Here is a 19204-nt window from a genome sequence, read left to right as displayed (position 1 = left end):
AAAATGACTAAAGTGGGCTAGGCTTAGTATGGTATTTAATGAAGCAACACTGCATTGTGATCTCCGTAACATCACTGGTCTTCCAACGAAATTAGTACATATTCAATGTGTGCACAGAAGAGCTGTACCAGACCTATTCTGCTCTTACTTGCAGATAGTCATTACTTCCACAACATTAGTATACGTTGGTTGCAATGCATCAGTGAAAATGTTTTGACAACTAAGCAGTCTATGTAGGATTCAAAATAATGTTTATGTTTTAGGTTCTGATCAGACAGTTATAAATTTTTAATAATATTTTTCTAATACACATACTTCAATTATTACAGTTTGATTATCTGAATTAAGTTCTCTGGTTTGCATTGCAAAGTTGCAGATATTTTAACAGCTTTCCCCAAAAAATTGTAATATAATTATAGAGAAAAAGTCTTAAGAGTAAGTTGCTCACTACTTGAAGAATAAGGCATTTTAAAAAATTAGGTATTATCCCTATTGCAACGGTAGCTTAACTGCATACAGAAGATAACCAGTTTTCAAAGATTTCTCTATCACCAACAGGCCCCACCAAACCAAGTAAAATATATATTTCCCCTTGCAAGAAATAAAAATTAAACACAAGTCATTCTTCAGCCAGAAGCTTTAATTCAACATCTCTACAGTCATTCTACAAACTCCATAAGTTTATGATTTCCCCCCTATGAAATTCCAAGTTCTCCTTATTCTACTATTTAGAATTACTATTTCAAGTTAAGTACAGGCAGTCCCCGGGTTACGTACAAGATAGGGACTGTAGGTTTGTTCTTAAGTTGAATTTGTATGTAAGTTGGAACTGGTACATATTGTAGGGGAAACTCTAGCCAAACATTTCTCCAGAGCTCAGTTTTATTCTCCCACACCTCACTTCCCTCAGTCCTTTATTCTCAAGCTGAGGAGTCTGCTGAGAAAAGCCGCTCCACATCTCCCTGGTCTGCTGGGGGGAAGCAGCTAGTGCGGGGTTGCCTCACCCCGTTTGTAAGTAGGGATCCGATGTAAGTCGGATCCATGTAACCCGGGGACTGCCTGTAATAAGAACCTTGTATAACTCAGGACAGGATGCAGTTTATCAGAAGTTCAAATTTGGAAAAAAAAAAAAAAAAAAAAGCCTTTACTTAATAAGCCAGCTATTCTCCAACAGACTCCATGGCATCCTATAACTCTAATGACTGAAACATTTAAGTCAGCAAGCACCCTTTGGCTGAAAACTGACAAACTATTAACCAATCAGCATCACATATCAACTTAATGGAATTTGATATCCCATGACTGATGATCAAAAGCTCCCACTTTTTAATTTGCCTGGCACTCAGAAACCTGGAAGTACGATGTGTCTCTGATCCACATGCTGTGTGTCTGATCCGCATCTGAAAACCCAACTTTTTCTACAGGTAAGTTCTATTGCTGGTACTGCTCTATATCTTCTGCACCCAAAACAGTGACAAAAGTACTGTTCAAAAACTTGATTATGCTATTTGACTCAACAGCTGTAGGAGGAGGCACAATTTAGCCTGACAAAGCTGCTGTGTGAACCCTGGAAGTCTAAAGGGCCCTTGCAATTTCTATTTTTCTTCAAATTTATATATAACTATCAAAGAAAAGGTGTCTCACTACAAGGGAGATGGAAGTGGGCCTGCCCTGAGTTTCACCATGGTAGGGCATGGAAAGGTTGCACAACTATGGGGTGCTAACATATCTTTGGTTTTCTAGCAAACAACTTGCCTAACCTGCACAGAACTACAAACCACAGCTCCCATCTATTCTACCACTAAGGGACAACTAAAGAGTCCCAATTTTGCAAGTTTAAGACAAGGACTTCACAAAAGAGAGTGAAAGGATTGACATTAAGTGAAATGTAGGTCATGGGCCAACAGGACAATGTGGAAAGTAACAGATACATTAAGTTGGAAGGGACAAGGTGTTCCCATCCCCTAAGGTATTCTAGTCCATAATAGAACAAAGGAAAACTAAGACTGTACTTTGATTGCTGTTGAGGTTCTTGTGCTCTGTTCCCATTAAATACACGCATATCGTTCCTCTCTAGGAATCTGTATTTCTTACAGTAATGAACTAGCGATGTAAAAATTTGTTTAAAAATATAACAGCTAAAAATCAAAACAGTTACATATATTGTGGGCTTAAATTAATAAGCTTTATACTGCAGAGCCTGCAGCAAAGCCTCCCTGAGAGAAGGGGGGGCAAAGAGGCTTCACTGGGGACTCTGCAGCCAGCTCCCCAGTAAGGATGTTAAAGGCTAGTCAAAAGGTCAGGTGAGCCCATAGCATGGAGCCCAGGGTCAGCAGGGAGACTGAGTGCCGCGTGAAACTGAGTGTGCCACTTTGGGCTCAGCTGGGAAGCCCCCAGGTGATTCCAGGCTCAGCTGCCTCCCCTCTGAATCACATGGAGGCGGCAGTTTCAAAGAGGTAGCTGCCACACAGCTCATCAGCTGTGTGGCAGATGTCCCTTTGAAACTGCTGCCTCCGTGCAGTTCAAAGGGGCAGGGAAGCCCATAGCATTGAGCCCGGGGTCAGCAGGGGACTTATAGGCTCTCCGTGGCTTTTAAATGCACACGAATTCCCACTGGGGACTCGTGTGCATTTCAAAGCAGGGACCCATGTGCAGCCCAGAGTCAGCGGGACTTCCTGCTGGCCCTGGGCTGTATGCAGAGTTCCACATTCCTCTTTTGAAATATACAAGAGGGGACCACGGGGGGTTCTTGTACATTTCAAAGGAGGAATGCGAAAGTGCATATCGATTGGTCAATGGAAATTCTGTCAACTAGTCTATTAACTGCATTTTAACATCCTTACTCCCTAGGGTGCAGGCTGGCCAGTGTGTAACCTGCGGCGGGGGGATGAGGATGGGAGATGTCACCACAGACAGAAGCTGTTCTGGCAGGCACAGCAGGGATGGAGCAGTCCCCTGTCCAGGTTAGGTTGGGAGCTGCTCCAGCCGCTATCAGTTAACCAGAACTGGTTAGCCTCACCCATGCCAGTAAACTGGTTAACCATTTACATCCCATTTAATGAACAGACAATATGCAAACTGTAAAAGTAAAGACATTCTAATCACTGTTTTGGCTACATGTAACCACTAGCATTGTTAAACATTTGAGCAGATATACTACAGGCAGTCCCCGGGTTACGTACAAGATAGGGACTGTAGGTTTGTTCTTAAGCTGAATCTGTATGTAAGTCGGAACTGGCATCCAGATTCAGCCGCTACTGAAACTGACCAGCGGCTGACTACTGGAAGCCCGAGGCAGAGTTGCTCTCAGCCGCTGATCAGTTCAACAGGCTGAATCTGGACGCCAGTTCTTACATACAGATTCAACTTAAGAAACCCAGGCGTCCCCAAGTCAGCTGCTGCTGAAACTGATCAGCGGCTGATTCCAGGAAGCCCGGGGCAGAGCAACTTTGCCTCAGGCTTCCTGTAGTCAGCGCTGGTCAGTTTCAGCAGTGGCTGACTTGGGGATGCCTGGGGCAGAGCAGTTTGGGTGGTGCTGGGTTGCTCCAGTAGCGCCGCTCCTCCCAGCAGCACCCAAGCTGCTCTGCCCCAGGCATCCTGATTCAGCCGCTGCTGAAACTGACCAGCAGTGGCTGAATCAGGACGCCTGGGGAAGAGCAGCTGGGGTGCTGCCGGGTTGGTCCAGTAGCGCCCAGAGCGGCGCTACGGGACCAACTGGCAGCGCCCCAGCTGCTGTACCACAGGTGTCCGGAGCAAAGCCGCGGAGCACAGGGGCAGCGGGACAGCCCAGACGCGCCGCGGCTGTCCTGCTGCCCGCATGCTCCGCGGCTTTGCTCCCCGTCTTCCTGGTCTGCTGGTCTCCAGCAGACCAGGAAGACGTGGAGCAAACCCCGTTCGAACTGCGGATCCGACATAAGTCGGATCCACGTGACTCGGGGACTGCCTGTATAGGCTAACAGACACAGCCTCAAGCTAGCAATTTCAGGCTTCAGGACAGTCAGCACAAATCAGATATCAGAAATAGTAACACATGTAAACCTGGAGGGGAACATTTTAACCTCCCTTGTCACTCAAATCAAGGATTTGAAGTAGCCGTTCTTCTGCAAAGAATTTTCACCACCCAATTAAGAGAGAGACTGCAGAATTGGATATCTGCAAATTTGGTACTGTTACCCCGGGCTTGAATAAAGACATTAACTGGCTAATTTACTATATACAAAGCCAGTTTCCTCTGCCTTTGACATCAGCATTTAGACATCAAAAGCTATAAATGGGACACATCCAGCTCACTTAATTAGCATCATTAACACAGGTCCTACAATTCACAGGTACTTCTTTTGCAGTTATATACATCTTGGGTTCTCTTGTTTCCACTAACTCATCTGATGTTATAGATCTGTTGGAGTAAGGTGCCACAAGACTACCCGTTTGTAAAATTAAAGACTAACACAGCTACCCACCTATTCCTGATTACTTTACTGGCATCAGTTCCACTTTCAATATTGCTTCACATCGGCTTTACTTTTTAAAAGCAAAATGGTATACATGCCAGTGAATTATTAATGAAGGATATACCATTTATATTAAAAACAACCTTCCAACTTGCATAAAAGTAGATTAAGTTTCTGACAAAGGACTTCCCTTTTTCCTTTGCAGAGTGAGAATTTGACTACTCCTATTAACTCCATGCCTCTCTATGCAAGTAGCTAACTCAGTCACATTATCAAAAGAGAAAAATGGGGAAATTAAAACAGAATTTGAAAATGGAAAAAGAACACTGGGATCTACCTCCATGATGAAGTAGGCTTACTAACCACTTCCTTAGACAAAGCATATTTGTCTCTTAAAACTGTATTAAAACTCCCTGCTAGATAAACTAGATATAGCAAAGGGACAGAAGAGAATTTCTTGTCAACTACAGAAAATACAGCACAGTTAAAAAGCATTCAATGTATTTTCTTTCAAAATGAAGCATTGGTTCCTTAACAGATTAGATATACTAGATACGTACAGTTCTCCACCCTCTAATTCTCCTTGCTGGCTATAACTTGAATTGAGTGACAGCAGGAAAAATACTAATCTACTCTCTACAGTTTCTAAAAACCATGTATTAATTGACTAAAATAGTTTCTTATTTTAAGCAAACCTACCCCTTCTGCTGCCATCACTTAGACACTTAAATTTTACTATGAGAACAAGTACTAGAGAATTGCAAAAGGACTTTTATTAACAAGTAAATATTTGTCACAACCCTGAAGGAATCCTACTTTGCCTCCTTCCTCCCCCTCCATTTTCCCATTATGTTCATTCACCCGAGCAGAAAAATGTTAGTTCACTCTACTCAATTTCATCTGTGCTCAGGCATAACACCACAAATAGTTTGATTAAATTCTTAAGACCTGCAGCAGGACAGTGCTATCATGCAAGAGCCACAGGCATGGCCCTTTTCCTATGTTTCCAATAATGTTCTGCAAGTACACCGAAAGCAGAAATTGGTATTACTGAAAGGGCTCATACCTATATAGTCTTGTGCATTGGAGGGGAAAGCAGCTGATGTGCTGTATCTTGATTTTAGTAAGGCTTCTGATAGTGTAGCTATCAGAAATGTAGCTTAGAGATGCAACTACTGCAAGGTGAGTGCATAACAGGTTGGAAAACTGAGGCCAGGTCTACACTACAAGAAAAAGTCAAACTAAGATACTCAACCCCAGCTACATGAAAGCATAGTTGGAGTCGATGCAACTTAGCTTGACTTCTGGGAGACTCTCCCATCACCTTCCCTTACTCCTTGAAACCCAGTGAAGTACCAGTCAATAAGGGCATGATCTGCACCTGATTTAGTGGAAACTATGCAAGATGGATCGCCACCACATCAATCTCCTGGTAAGTGGATACAAGGCCTAAAAATAGTTATCAGTGGCTCACACTGAAACTGGAAGAGATATTTAGGTCTCAAAGGAATTGTTCTTGGGCCCAATTCTGTTTAGTGTCCTGATGAATAAATTTAGATAATGGCAGAGGGAATTCACTTATGAAGTTTACATAATATAACCAGGTGGGAAAAGTTACAAGTGCTGTGGGGAATAAGGAATAAAATTCAAAATGACCTCAACAAACCAGAGAAATGGTTTGAAGTAAATAGAGTGAAGTTCAGTAGGAAAAATGCAAAGCAGTCCACTTAGGAAGGAACAAATCTGTTGCACACATACAACAAGGGAAATTATTTTTCTCAGTACTCCTTCCTAAGCAATCATCTGGAGATTTTGGTTTAGAAAATATGGTCACCATGACTATAATTAAGGATATGTTAGCCACCCCCCTCCTCCCCAAACCTCCATTAGCCACACCCTGACAGAAGTTCCAACCCTGGAGGTAGTACTCCCAGCGTCAAGATGGACACATGACCAGAAGTAAAGGGTGTTGTGTGACTCCTCTAAGAATTCCTACCACTATCCTCTTACCAAAAGGGATGGGTTTGGCCCCCACTGGAGTCCCCAAGCAACTATCCTGCAATTTCATTAACCCAATTTGCATTGCATTAGCTTGAGGGAAGGGAGAGGCTGAGAGAAAGTGTTCCCTCTAAGATTTTCCTACTATGAGTGGAGTGAAATTTGTCTTGTGCACCAGTATTGAGTTCATGTGCACTTGTTCAGATTTGTGCTACGGTGGCATCCAAATTATTAATAAATATCTTGTAAACCTCTCCCTTTTCCCTCTGTTGCCACGTCTCCCACCCTGCCCTGGTGCTTGGTTATTTACCCCCTCCCCCAAAACACACATGTAATAGTGAAGTCAATTACTCGATTAACCGATAAGCAAAAGCTTATCAGCTAATGGGTTAATGCTAAGACTACACGCATTTCCTCCTCCCCCTACCAGTAATTTGCTGGCCAGCAACCTGGCTCAGTCCTGGCTTGTGCCAGGTCCAAGACCTACACCTGCTGCAATTCTGCATTTAAAGAGCATTAGGCAGGCAGCAGCACATGGTAACAACAGGAGGTGGTTTTTAAACTGGCTCTACTTATGGACCAGCTCGCAGCAGGGGGCTCCTCAGGAGTGGGGCTGACAGCACTAGCTGCCAGCAAAATAGTCAAGTATCAATAAAGCTGTCCAATAAAAGTAACCGATCAGCAATAAGTTTCACTACAAAAATTCAAGATGTTTTAGTTGTGAGCATTCACAATGAAGAGTTGATACTTCAGTGTACCACTTTCTTTCATCTGTACCAAGTCCAAGGAATTCAAATGCCACAAGATGGAATATGATAATTATTTCGTCTCTTTGATATTTAAGTCAAACAATTCAATTTATTATGGGCAGCTCCACCTTAAAAAAAAAAAAAAAAAAAAAGACTCCAAGAGAATAAAGTTAAACTCATCACCATTTTAGAGATGGGATGCATCACGTGAATGAAAACTACCAATTTTTAATACTTACAAGTCCTTATCTAAATTTCTATAAAAGTTACTCACACTTAATCATAGGGCAGATTTACAGACTTAAACTTTGATGATCTGACAAAGTCCAAACTTCTCACCAATATCTAGGTGTTTAAGTGTTGGGGAGGTTGGAGTCTAAATCTAATGAACAGCTGCTCTATACCAATACATTTTGCCATTTCTGCTGTTATAGACGCCCTTCTTCCAGGCTAAGTAGGCATAACAACACTGACACTTGGACAGCATGCTCAGCTGCCATCTTGGAGCTAAGGTAAGGTCATCTTGCTAGTTTATGCAGACTTTGATTAAAACCCGTTACTAATACAATTAATATCACAGAAACTCCATGGCTGAGACTTCCTAATACAGAGCAGTAACTTCAAATAGTTTGGCTTCCAAGGGAACACAGACTCCGCTTATCAGAAGCAAATAATAAAACACTCGGAACACTCCATATTCACTACAGATAGTCCCTGACTTACGAATGGGTTACGTTCTGAACACCTGGTCGTAACTCAATTTGTTCATAAATCAGAAATACCCTTATACAGTACAGGTAGCTATCGACTGCCCACTACCAGTTATCTTTACACATTACTGTAATATTAATTCACTAGCACTTCAAACATAACAAAGCACCTACAAAACAACAAACAACAAAAGAAACATGAAAAAACTGCAGTGACAGCAAACTCAAATTGACAAACATGAACATGAAATACTGTACAATACACAATGCAATAATGTGAATACTGTAACGTGATGTAAATATTGTACAAGAACTTTTCCTTTATTCCAGGTATTGTCGTACACACTTGGATTGATAATTACTGTATGAAGGTGAATGAACTGAATTAATTGGATGAGGAATTGGAGGAAGTAGGTGACAATACTCCAGGATCATCATTATCAACAGCAGATTCATCTTCTACTTCAGCAGTGCCTTTGCTTGTAGAAGACATTGGTTTCTTCAAAAAAATATTCATTTTAGACTGGACAGTTTGTTCTTTCCTCTCATAATACATTTCTTTATAGCAAGCCACAGCATTCTGAATTAAACGATCCACTTTTGAGAATCTTGCAACATTAGGGTCCATTTTTTCAAATGTTTGCATTCCTTCATTTATTTTGCTGAAGGCTGCAGCCATCTCTTTCATCACAAATTTTTGGGGGGCTTCTTCTTCTTCTTCTGGGGCTTTTAGTCTCTCTTCTTCTACTACCCTCTTTGACTCCAGGTCCATCAAATCTTCATTGCTCCTCCTCCCCAACAGCCTCAACCAGTTGGCGTATGTCTTCATTATTCACTTCCAGATCCACTTCTTTCACAAGCACTACAATATTATTGGAAATTTTTTCTAGTGCCTTTTCTTTTTCAAAGCCTGTTAAACTGGTGACATACCTTTTAAGATTGTCTTCCATATGCCATTCATACATTGTTGAGTGACTTCCTCCCACACAGCAGCAATGTTCCTTATGCCATGCAGAATGTTGTAGTCCTTCCAAAATTCATGTAATGTTTTGGCATTTTCGCGTTCTGTGGCAGCTATTGCCTTTGCAAATGTGTTGCGAAGATAATATGCTTTGAAAGAAGCTATGGCCCCCTGATCCATGGTTGGAGAATAGATGTGGTGTTGGACAGAAACACCACTTTCACGTTAAGATGTAAGTCATAGGTATTGAGGGTGACCCAGAGTATTATCCAAAATAAGCAAAAATTTTTGAAAGGAATTGTTTTCTCGAGAAAACATACCTTGACTTCAGGAATGAAACAGTTTGTGAACCAATCTTCAAAAAGTGCAAGCATCATCCATGCTTTCTTATTAGTGCAATAACCAGGGCTCAACAACTTTTGGAAAACACTACTCGCCAGACAAAAATGGGACTTGCCACCCTTCCCCCCCTCCCAAAGTTTTTTTTAATGGCATAAATTCCTAATAAGAATAAGAACAGTAATTACTAATACGTTCTAATAAATATCACCCAATCTATTAATAAATATCTTCTAAACGTCTACCTTTTCCCTCTGCTGCCATGTCTCCTCCCCTTGCTCCATCAGCTCCCCTAGTACCTGCTGCCCCCCACCACCTCCTCACCCTCCTCTGCTGTCCTGACTCTTGCCCTTCTCGCTGCTCTCAGCCTTCCTGAGACCTGCCCCCCTCCACCAGCCCTTCTCTCCCCCGTGCCCACTCCTCCAGTAGCCCCACTCTGATCAAGTGAGCTACCCCTCCTCATCCCTTCTCCTAACACCTTCCTCTACACACCTGCCCCTCTCCTCTGGTGCTGGTCCCTCCCCTGCATGTGTCTGCCCTTCTGCTTCACCCCCAGAATCTCCTGGCACCTGCACTCTCCTGGTGCCTCCCTCTTCCCTCACTGCCCCTGTCCCCTCTGCCCTCTTTTTCCCTGATACCCACCCCCTCAGCACTCTTCCCCCATTTCCCTCATGCCCCTGCGCCCTCACACATGCCTTGCTCCATCCTCACCTTCCTCATGCCCACCCGTTCTTTCAAACCTTCTACCAGCACCTCCCTCTAGCCCCCAGTGCCCTTACCCTCTCCTCTCCCAGCATCACCCTGTTCCCCCCTCCCACTGACACCTCCCCTCCTGCCCTTTTCCTCATTGTCTGCACTTGGCTCCCTGGCATTTGTCTCTCCTGCACCTGTCCCTTGGTGCGGGGTGCGGTGGAGGCACAAGGAATGGGATGTGGAGAACGGGAGGGGCAGAGGGATCGGGATCTAGGGGCAGTGCAGGGAACGGGCAGCACAGAGCTGGGGGGGGGGACAGGGATCAGGGGGAGCAGGGTACGGGGTGCAAGGGTGGCACAGAGCCAGAGGGAGAGCAGGAGATCCAGGGTGCAGGGGCGCCGTGGGGAATGGGTGGCGGGAGCCAGATGGGGCGCGGGGCGGGCGCAGCGAGCCGGGTGGACAGCCGGGGGCGCTCTCTCGCCGGCAAGGGGCTGGGGCTGTGGCAGGACTGGAGCCGGTGGGGCGGGGCCTGGCTCTGCCACATGCCGCAGCCAGCTACCAGGGACACACAGCCAGAGCCGAGCTGCCCTTTAAAAGAAGCGGGGCCACGTCATGCCAGCATCCTGGCAGCTGCACGCAGGCAGCCTGGCACTGAGAATCACCATGGTTCCCCCTCCCCAGCAGCGCTCTGCTCCTCCGCCGGCTGGCGGATTGGATGGGGCTGTGCCGCCCGTAGTGCGGGCTTCGGCCAGCCCGTTAAAACAGCCCACCGGGCCAGTCCGCCCCTGCACTCGTCAGCTGGCAAAATCTACTCATCATGGGCGAGAGGGCAAGTGTATTTGTCGAGCCCTGGCGATAACGACTGGTAAAGTAGCCTAGCTGATATTCTTGAAGGCTCTAGGGTTTTCAGATCGATAAATCAATAAGGGTTTCAATTTATATCCAGAAACATTCCCTCCTAACAAGAGAGAGTTAGTCTTTGAAAGCCTTAAAACCAGGTATAGTTTTTGCCTCCTTATGTATGTAGGTACGGTCGGGCATTTTCTTCCAAAAGAGACCTGTCTCATCAACATTAAAGATCTATTCTGGCAAATACTTTTCCTCTTTTATTAGCTTATCCAATTCTTCTACGAAAGTTTCTGCTGCTTTCGAATCAGCACTGCTGCCTCCCCACTTACTTTCACAATGTGAAAGTTTGCACGATTCTTGAAACTTTTGAACCAACCATGACTGGCACTGAAATTTTGGTCGTAGTCATGCCGCTCCTTTTTCTTTAAGTCTTCAAAAAGACTACAAGCCTTATCCTGTCTCATCTGGAGGCTTAACGGGGTGCGTTTTTAAATTTGGTCTTCCATCCAAAGCACTAAGAGTTTTTCCATGTCATAGATGGGACCTGTTCTTTTCTTTGTTATAACCGTTGATTTCATAGGTGCAAACCCTTTCACTGCTTCACAAACGCGATCACTATCCTTTATAATGGTGCTTATGGTGGATTTCGATAGGCCTAAATTACGCGCGATGAACGACACTGTTTGACCCTCTTCCTATTGCCTCACTATCGCTATTTTCTGTTCTAAATCAATAGCTTTTCTCTTTCTTTTCTCACCATCCTTAACACTAGCACTTTTCCTATTACTTGCCATGATAGCCACCAGCAAACACAGAAAATACTGTAAGGGCAAAATACTGTATACAGTATGAGGGAATGACACGTGAACACACTGCCCAACTGCAGACACGCAAACACAACATGCTACTGAGGAGAAACACAAAACGGGGAGTGAGGAGGGGGCAGAAGAACACGACCATGACTGAGCTGTAGTTCTCATACCACGCTGCCCGTGCTGGTCGTAAGTATGGATGGTCGTAAGTCAATGCGTTCGTAAGTCGGGGACTACCTGTATTGCCTCTTCTGCAAGTGAGGTCATGAATAGCCCCTGTTTTCCACAGGATGAGCTGCTGCTGGACAGGTTTTCACCAAGTTTTCTGAACTTGAAAGATATGCACAGAACTGGAAGGGTATGCATTGAAAGGCTGAACATAGGGTGAGTGCTCCCATTGCCTGACATCCAGCCTCAAGTCTCCTAGAGTTGTGAGTTCACATGCAAATCACTTAACCTACATCTCCAACTGTAAAATGAGGATAGTACTTTTTTCAAAAGAGAGTAAGGCATAATTTATACAGAGCTAGAATGCACTACATAGAGACACGTATTAAATAAGGGATCAGTAGAAGAGAAGCATTTATTGGAACAGGAAGAGGCAAGGCCTCCAGACCATGCTTTCAAATGCAAAGTATTTTACTTAAGATTTTGATTATTGTCAGAGATGTGCATTTACATGTTCCATCCTGAATTCCAAAGTACTTCAACACCATATTTCCATCAATGCAGACACTAGTGAGAATGAACACCCTAGCTCAGGGGTGGCCAACCCGCATTTTTGCCGGGACAAAAATGAAAAACAAAACAAAACAAAAAAAACCATTGCAAAATGCAAACATGCATAAAAGACTACAAAAAAGGGAGGGGGGGGGGAAATGTTTTGCTTGGGGCAGAAAAAAAACCTAGAGCTGCCCCTGGGGGAAGGGAAGGAGCTGGGCTGGGCTGCAGGGAGAGGAGGGAAGGGGCTTGTGCTGAGGGGAGGGAAGGAGGTCAGGAGAAGAAAAAGAAGAACAGGGGTGCAAGAGAGACAAATCCCAGGGGGCCAAGTGCAGACAATGAGGAAAAGGGCAAGAGGGGAGGTATCAGTGGGAGGGGGGACAGGGTGATGCTGGGAGAGGAGAGGGTAAGGGCACTGGGGGCTAGAGGGGGGAGGGGAAGGTGCTGAGAGAAGGCTTGAAAGAAGGGGTGGGCATGTGGAAGGCGGAGATGGAGCAAGGTATCTGTGAGGGCACTGGGGCATGAGGGGAACAGAGGAAGAGGGTGGATATCAAGGAAAAAGAGGGCAAAGGGGGTAGGGGCAGTGAGGGAAGGAGGAGGCATCAGGAGGGTGCAGGTGCCAAGGGATTCTGGGGGTGAAGCAGAAGGGCAGACACCTGCAGGGGAGGGACCAGCACCAGAGGAGAGAGGCAGGGCAGGTTTGTAGAGGGAGGTGTTATAAGAGGGGATGAGGAGCGGCAGTTCACATGATCAGAGTGGGGCTGGAGGAGTGGGCACAGGGGAGAGAGAAGGGCTGGCGGAGGGGGGCAGGTCTCAGGAAGGCTGACGGCAGTGAGAAGGGCAAGAGTCAGGACAGCAGAGGAGGGTGAGGGGTTGGGGGTAGCAGGCACCAGGGGAGCTGATGGAGCAAGGGGAGGAGACATGGCAGCAGAGAGAAAAGGTAGAGATTTATAAGATATTTATTAATAACTTGGGTGATATTTATTAATAACTTACTAGTAATTACTGTTCTTATTCTTATTAGGAATTTATGCCATTAATAAAACATTTTCTTGGGGGAGGGTGGCAAGTCCCTTTTTTGTCTGGCGAGTAGAGTTTTCCATAATTTGTCGACTCCTGGTTATTGAAACTGCAAGCTTCTTAATCCAAGACAGATACTTTCTGCATATGTATATAAATATATATAGATATTATATAAAATTATGTATCTGACAGTTTGTGAGCAAATGAGTTTCTGTCCATCTGTTTATTCAAGAACTAAAACAAAAAGAGCTAGGACCCCAAATTTGGTATGAAGCTCCCCCTTATTGTAATTTACAGCATAACTTAAGTGCGGGTGCAGTGGGTATCATAAGGAGGGGAAGGAACGGACTTCCCAAACCTCAAGCCTAGCCCAGCCCAGACTCTACCCCCAGAATACTTACTATAGGTATACTGGGAGTGGAGTTGCTGCCCCCAACTGACCATGCACTCCTCCCCATGGTGCTTGGAGGTGGGAGAGCCCTTAGGTCCTGGGTCTGGGGGGGGGGGGAGTTAGGGGAGCTGTGAGCTTGCCTTCCCCCAGCTCAACCTTAGCTCACTGCTCATGCTTAAATGTTTGGTTGTGTGAGGAGAGAGCAGCTGAAGCTTCTCCCCTTTTCCCCCAATGTATACAGCCGTGGTCACCAACCAGTAGATCGCGATCTACCGGTAGATATCAGGGGCTCTAAGAGTAGCTCTTGAGCCCTCTCTGAACTGCGCACCTGCGCAGTACATTTACATTAGATTTCATCATGTAATGTAGGCAGGGCTTCAAGGAAGGGGCGGGGCAGTAGATCTTCACCTGTTCTGAGACTTAAAAAGTGATCTTGGGTGTAAAAAGGTTGGAGACCACTGGTATACAAGGACTAAGGATATGAAAGTGTAACCTTATGTATGATTAACCAATGAGCCTAGGCTCATCTGTTAATGTGCACAGTTACACACAGCACACACTGGAGCTGCTACCTCTGTATCAGAGGCAACAGCACAGTGAGAGGAGGAGAGGACAGGAAGGAACCAGTATGTACAGGGAGCTGACTTTTAAGCTGGCTTGTTGGGAGCTGCCTGACCTTCCTCTCCCACACATGCAACTGCTGAAGGTTTCAGTTTTTAAATGTTTACTTTAAAACAATTTAACATCCCTAACAGGGACTCAAATTGTTACCGAGAAGAGACAGGATTACCAGGCAGGTAAAAGGGGCTAGCTGGAGTGCCACCCTCCTGGGAATGCCCCAATCCTATGCCTTCCACACTATGCTCTTTAGGGGGGACAGAGGAGCTGCAGTTCCCTCCTCCCATTACTGGCTGTTCCTCTTTGTCAGGGAGGAAGGGGAAAGTGAACAATTTCCTCCATTTCTCAATCTGCCTGAGCAATGCAGGAGGCAGATGAATCTGGACCTGCCCCAAGCAAGGGACATGCACCCCTCCCTTGCCTGCTGGAGCTGTAGTAGCCATGAACAGGTACTCCTCATCAGACCCTAAGATGCTGTGGTGAGAGAGGGCTGGGGTAGTTCTCTCCCAATGAGACAGCCTGCATCCTGAACCCCTCATCTCTAGCCCCACTCCAGAATAATTTAAAATGAAGAAAAACAAAAATGAATTGAATTAAGGACCTGAGCAACCATGGGTAAATCCTCTAGCATGTATATACGATCAGGTGGTTATGCAGCTGAATTCTACACCAACATAGAATTCTTATTTGGTACCAATAAGCAGGTGAATATAATGAAGTCTGATCCCAGCATCAGCTGCTAATGACTTCTTGTACTCTGGGTCCCTGAAATTTCTTCCAATGAAATTTCAGTCCTTCTGCTTATCCTTTGCTGAGTCATGAAAGCCAGTTCAGCATCCTCCTGCTATTTTTTACCAAAAATAATAATAATAATAATAATAAACAAAAAACAAAAAACCACCACCCAAACAGAAATGTGTGTTTGTTTTCAAAATATTAACACTGTCAATGTTCACTTACTGACCAAGTAAAGTCTCTCTGAAGGGCCGTTTCCCACAAAGCATTTTCTAGCCCTGACAGGCAGATGCTGCAGATGGCAAAACAAAACAAAATCCACTAAAATAACCTCAGCCATCCCCAACACAGCTAAAACTATGAGTGGCCACGCAGAACACCAAGGACTAACTATTTACCATTTTTCCTGTTTGTCCCCAGATTACAGAAGTAATGAGTGATGGAGGACAGTTCAGCATTCAAATTCATCTTTACAAGATTCATGAAGCTGTGCTTTCACATCTTTCCATTCATTACTATAAACAATCTTTTTTTGTTGTTTTAAAATACACTGACGAAGTTTATGCAATATCAGTACAACTCCATAATTTCAAACCTTTACCCTGAAATTTGGACAGTTTGCTGTTAGGCTTCACCCTATTCCATGATCACTTCTGTATTTAACTTGCCTGTGCAGATTTTTTTAACCCACTATTTGAGGGCATCAGGGATTTGAAGTCCATGCTTTAAATTAATCAATTAAAGACATATTTACACTAGGAAAATATGCTTAAATGCTTCCTACCATTGTTAGCACTACTTTCAGTGTTACCAACTTCAAGATTTTTGCTAGGCCGCTAGCTGCCATCTGAGTTAACCACCTGTTAGATTTTTTTCAATACAGATGTGCCAGTCCCTCTAATCTTCAGTTGAAAAAAACCTTTTCCAAGGAAGTCTGATTGTCCTGATGGATAAAAATCCATCTACATCACTGCCAGTGTTATTCTGATGGAGCTGAACTAGCTTTAGCAACAGTTTAAAAGCTTTGGAAAAAATCTCCTAGAGCCTAAATCATCAGTCCTACACAGCAAAACAGGAAGTAACTGAAATGTACTTACAATAAAAAGGGGAACTGGAAAATACCAGGTTAAGTCACATGTTTACAAACACTATTCTAAGAAACATCAGTGTCAGAATTAAGTCAGTATACTGAATCACACCAACCATATAGGAAAACAACTCTTGCAAAATATTTTTTGGAATTTACATCAAGAATATACATTTAATAATGAGCTCATCACACTGACAGAGAAATGACTGGAAATTGAAACTAAACAAATGAACACTGGGCATAAACTCTTAACAGGGAGAGCTGTTAACCACAGGAACAATTTACTAAGAGTCATGTTGGATCTTTTAAATCAAAATTCCATGTTTTTTTCTAAAAGATATGCTCTATTAATTGCTTAAGGTAAGTTTGTGGACTGTAAGACACACAGAGTCAGGCTAGATGATCACAATGGTTTCATCTGACTTTAGAATCTGGGAATAAGCAAAATTCAGTAGCTAAATTTACAATAATTATGGGTGTTAAACTGACAGACAAAAACAGTTTTGTACTAAAAAGCCACTTGTAAAGTATTTGTAAATACCTCAAAATCTGTATATTTAATATAAACACTTTGAATAATGTCCTAAGTTGGATTAACAGAGTCCTAACTTAAAAAGCAAAGTTCTATGATCTGTATTAGGCAGACAGCCAAACTAGTGGATCAAATAGTCCCTCTTCTGGCCTTCAAATCTCTGATTCTCTACAGGCAGGTAGCACATTCCCCACAAGCTGGCTGACTCAAGGCCAGTGTTCCCTATAAGCTTGTGCAGCTGCTCAGGAGATTCAGATGCCACCCAGCTAATTAGCAGAGCACCCTCACATAGCCTTTTTTCTTTGTACTGGTGGTGCACATTCACACACACCTCAGTGCATATACATTTATTCTGCACATGAATGGAAAAAAATTAGAGACACCATTGCTCAGAACCACCAGGCCCAGTCACCAAGCATTCCCTTCTCTCCAGAGCCCAGACTTCACCTGGTCAGCGCCGAAGGGAGTGATGTTGGCTTTGACAGAGCCCACGCTCAAGCCCACGAGGACCAAGCCGGCGAAGACCAGGGCGGAGCAGTAGCGGGTGGCTCCCTCCGGGGCGCAGGGGGCGAGGGTGGCGTTGGCAGGCGGGAAGGAGCAGTTCTCGATGGGGGAGAGAGGGATCTTCCCGCAGAGGGCCTCCCGGGTGCCCGAGGCAGCCAGGGCCGGGAAGGTCAGCATCCCTAGCAGATAGAGCGCCATGCTGAGCAGGATGGTGCCGAATTTGCCCAGCAGGGCATCGGCCAGCCAGCCGCCGAAGGGCGAGACCAGGTAGGTGATGCCCATGAAGAGCAGCAGGGCCTGGCTGGCCTGCGCGCCCTCCCAGGTGTAGGGGGGCCCGTTGAGGAAAAGCACCAGGTTGGAGGTGATGCCGTAGAAGGCCACCCGCTCCAGCAGCTCGGCCAGCAGCACCGCGGCGCAGGCCAGGCGCCGGCCCTGGAAAGAGCTGGGGCCGCCGGGCGGACCTCGGCCCCGCCACCGGCCGCTGCCCCCCAGCAGCGGGCTCCGCTCGCCGGGCTCGGCCCCGCGGGCCCCTTCCATGGGGGCGCCCTTTGACGGGAGCCCGGAGCCCCCTCGGCCGACGCTGCCGGGCCAAGAAACTTCTCCTCCCCCTGCCCCGCGTCTCCAGGCTGGGGCGCGTGCCCCGCCCGCTGCGCGCGCTGATTGGCTGCTTCCGTGGTCACGCTGCGATGGCGCTTCTGGGCTCGGCATGCATGTGGGGAGCAGGGGCTGCCCCTAGTCCCGGTCCCGCCCCCGTGGCGGTGACGTGGTGGGTAGGGCGTGGCTGAGCGCCTGGGGGTTACTGCAGCGAGCCAGTGAGTGGTGGGTTGCTTGTCTATGCTGGGGGCAGATGCCACAAGGATGGGGCCACGTGCTAGTTACTTATACTCACCCCGCTAGGGGCCAGAGGTGGCCCTGATGCTCGTGGGCCTGCATTCACTTTACAGGGCCATGAACTGCTGACTTATAATTGTCTTTTTGACCTATTATTCTAGGTGCAGACTATTCTTATTCATTGTGCAATCAAGTTTTATTTTATTTATATGGTCCAACAGGTGCCTGCAACACTTTACAGACGGTGAAACGACTGAATCAGAACATTATGTGGTGATTTGACACTCAGCATAGCAAGAGAGGAAAACAAACAATGGGACCATACCATTGAAGTAGAAGATATAACAGGGAAACAGGATTTTATGCATACTTTTTCTCAAGTACATATCTTTTGAATTCTTTGGAAATAAATGTTCACCATAAACAATGACACACCCTGTTGCCTCTCACTATGCATTTCCATTAAAACCACACATTTTCTGTTCCTTTTAGGGTCTTATACTGAATTCATCCTCATGGCGTACATAGATTTACAGCCAAATTCTGGACTACATTTTAAAGAATGTTCTTCTTACTTTGAATAACCTCACTCATCTTTTTTTTATTCTCACTTCTTTAAATGGTCACAGACTGAAACAGTTCCTGCCTGCATATCGTGAAATAGATGCATCTGTTAATCTTCACTTTGGATTTCAACACTGAATTGGAATTAAATTTGCTTGTAAATAATAAGATATTACTATGAAAACATTATTTTTCTTTCACTGCAGTTCATAGAAAAATAAAACTAAGAAAATAGGAATGATAGACAACAATTATCTTGAAAAAATGGAATTCTGAGTGTAATCTGTCACTTTTTCATCACATTGGTATTATAGACTGATCATTTGACACACCTTCAAAATTATTAGTATTTATATTTAACATATGGTGGTAGTGTATAATATGTGAAAGATAAATGATTAAAAAGCTTAGTTTAGACTTGCCTATTTTTTCTTTTCTTCCCACTGTATTTGAGTTTTACTGTATGTCTCCAGCTTACCTTAAGCAATTAAGGCATTGACATCAGTGGGACCCATTCATGGTAATAAAGTTAACCATGCTGTCAGTGTTACCTGAATCAAGGTCTTAAACTTCCCATTTTACCACCTTCATTTATGCTAATTAGTAGTTGACATTAATGAGACTAATTTTAAAA

The 19204-nt window shown here is 44.8% G+C and overlaps 1 protein-coding gene across 1 annotated transcript in view; it reads right to left on the bottom strand.

The window, feature by feature from the left end:
• The window catches only part of SLC15A4 (solute carrier family 15 member 4), a 67742-nt gene extending 49917 nt beyond the window's left edge, over window positions 1-17825 (bottom strand). The window contains exon 1 of the mRNA XM_006120489.4: window positions 17119-17825. Coding sequence (XP_006120551.4) covers window positions 17119-17712 — 594 coding nt within the window. The 5' untranslated portion in view covers window positions 17713-17825. The remainder of the gene's footprint in view (window positions 1-17118) is intronic.
• Between the last annotated feature and the right edge of the window lie 1379 nt (window positions 17826-19204).

Source organism: Pelodiscus sinensis, chromosome 15 (genome assembly GCF_049634645.1).
Source record: "Pelodiscus sinensis isolate JC-2024 chromosome 15, ASM4963464v1, whole genome shotgun sequence".
Classification (NCBI taxonomy): domain Eukaryota; kingdom Metazoa; phylum Chordata; order Testudines; family Trionychidae; genus Pelodiscus; species Pelodiscus sinensis.
This window is presented reverse-complemented; position numbering and strand designations above follow the sequence as displayed.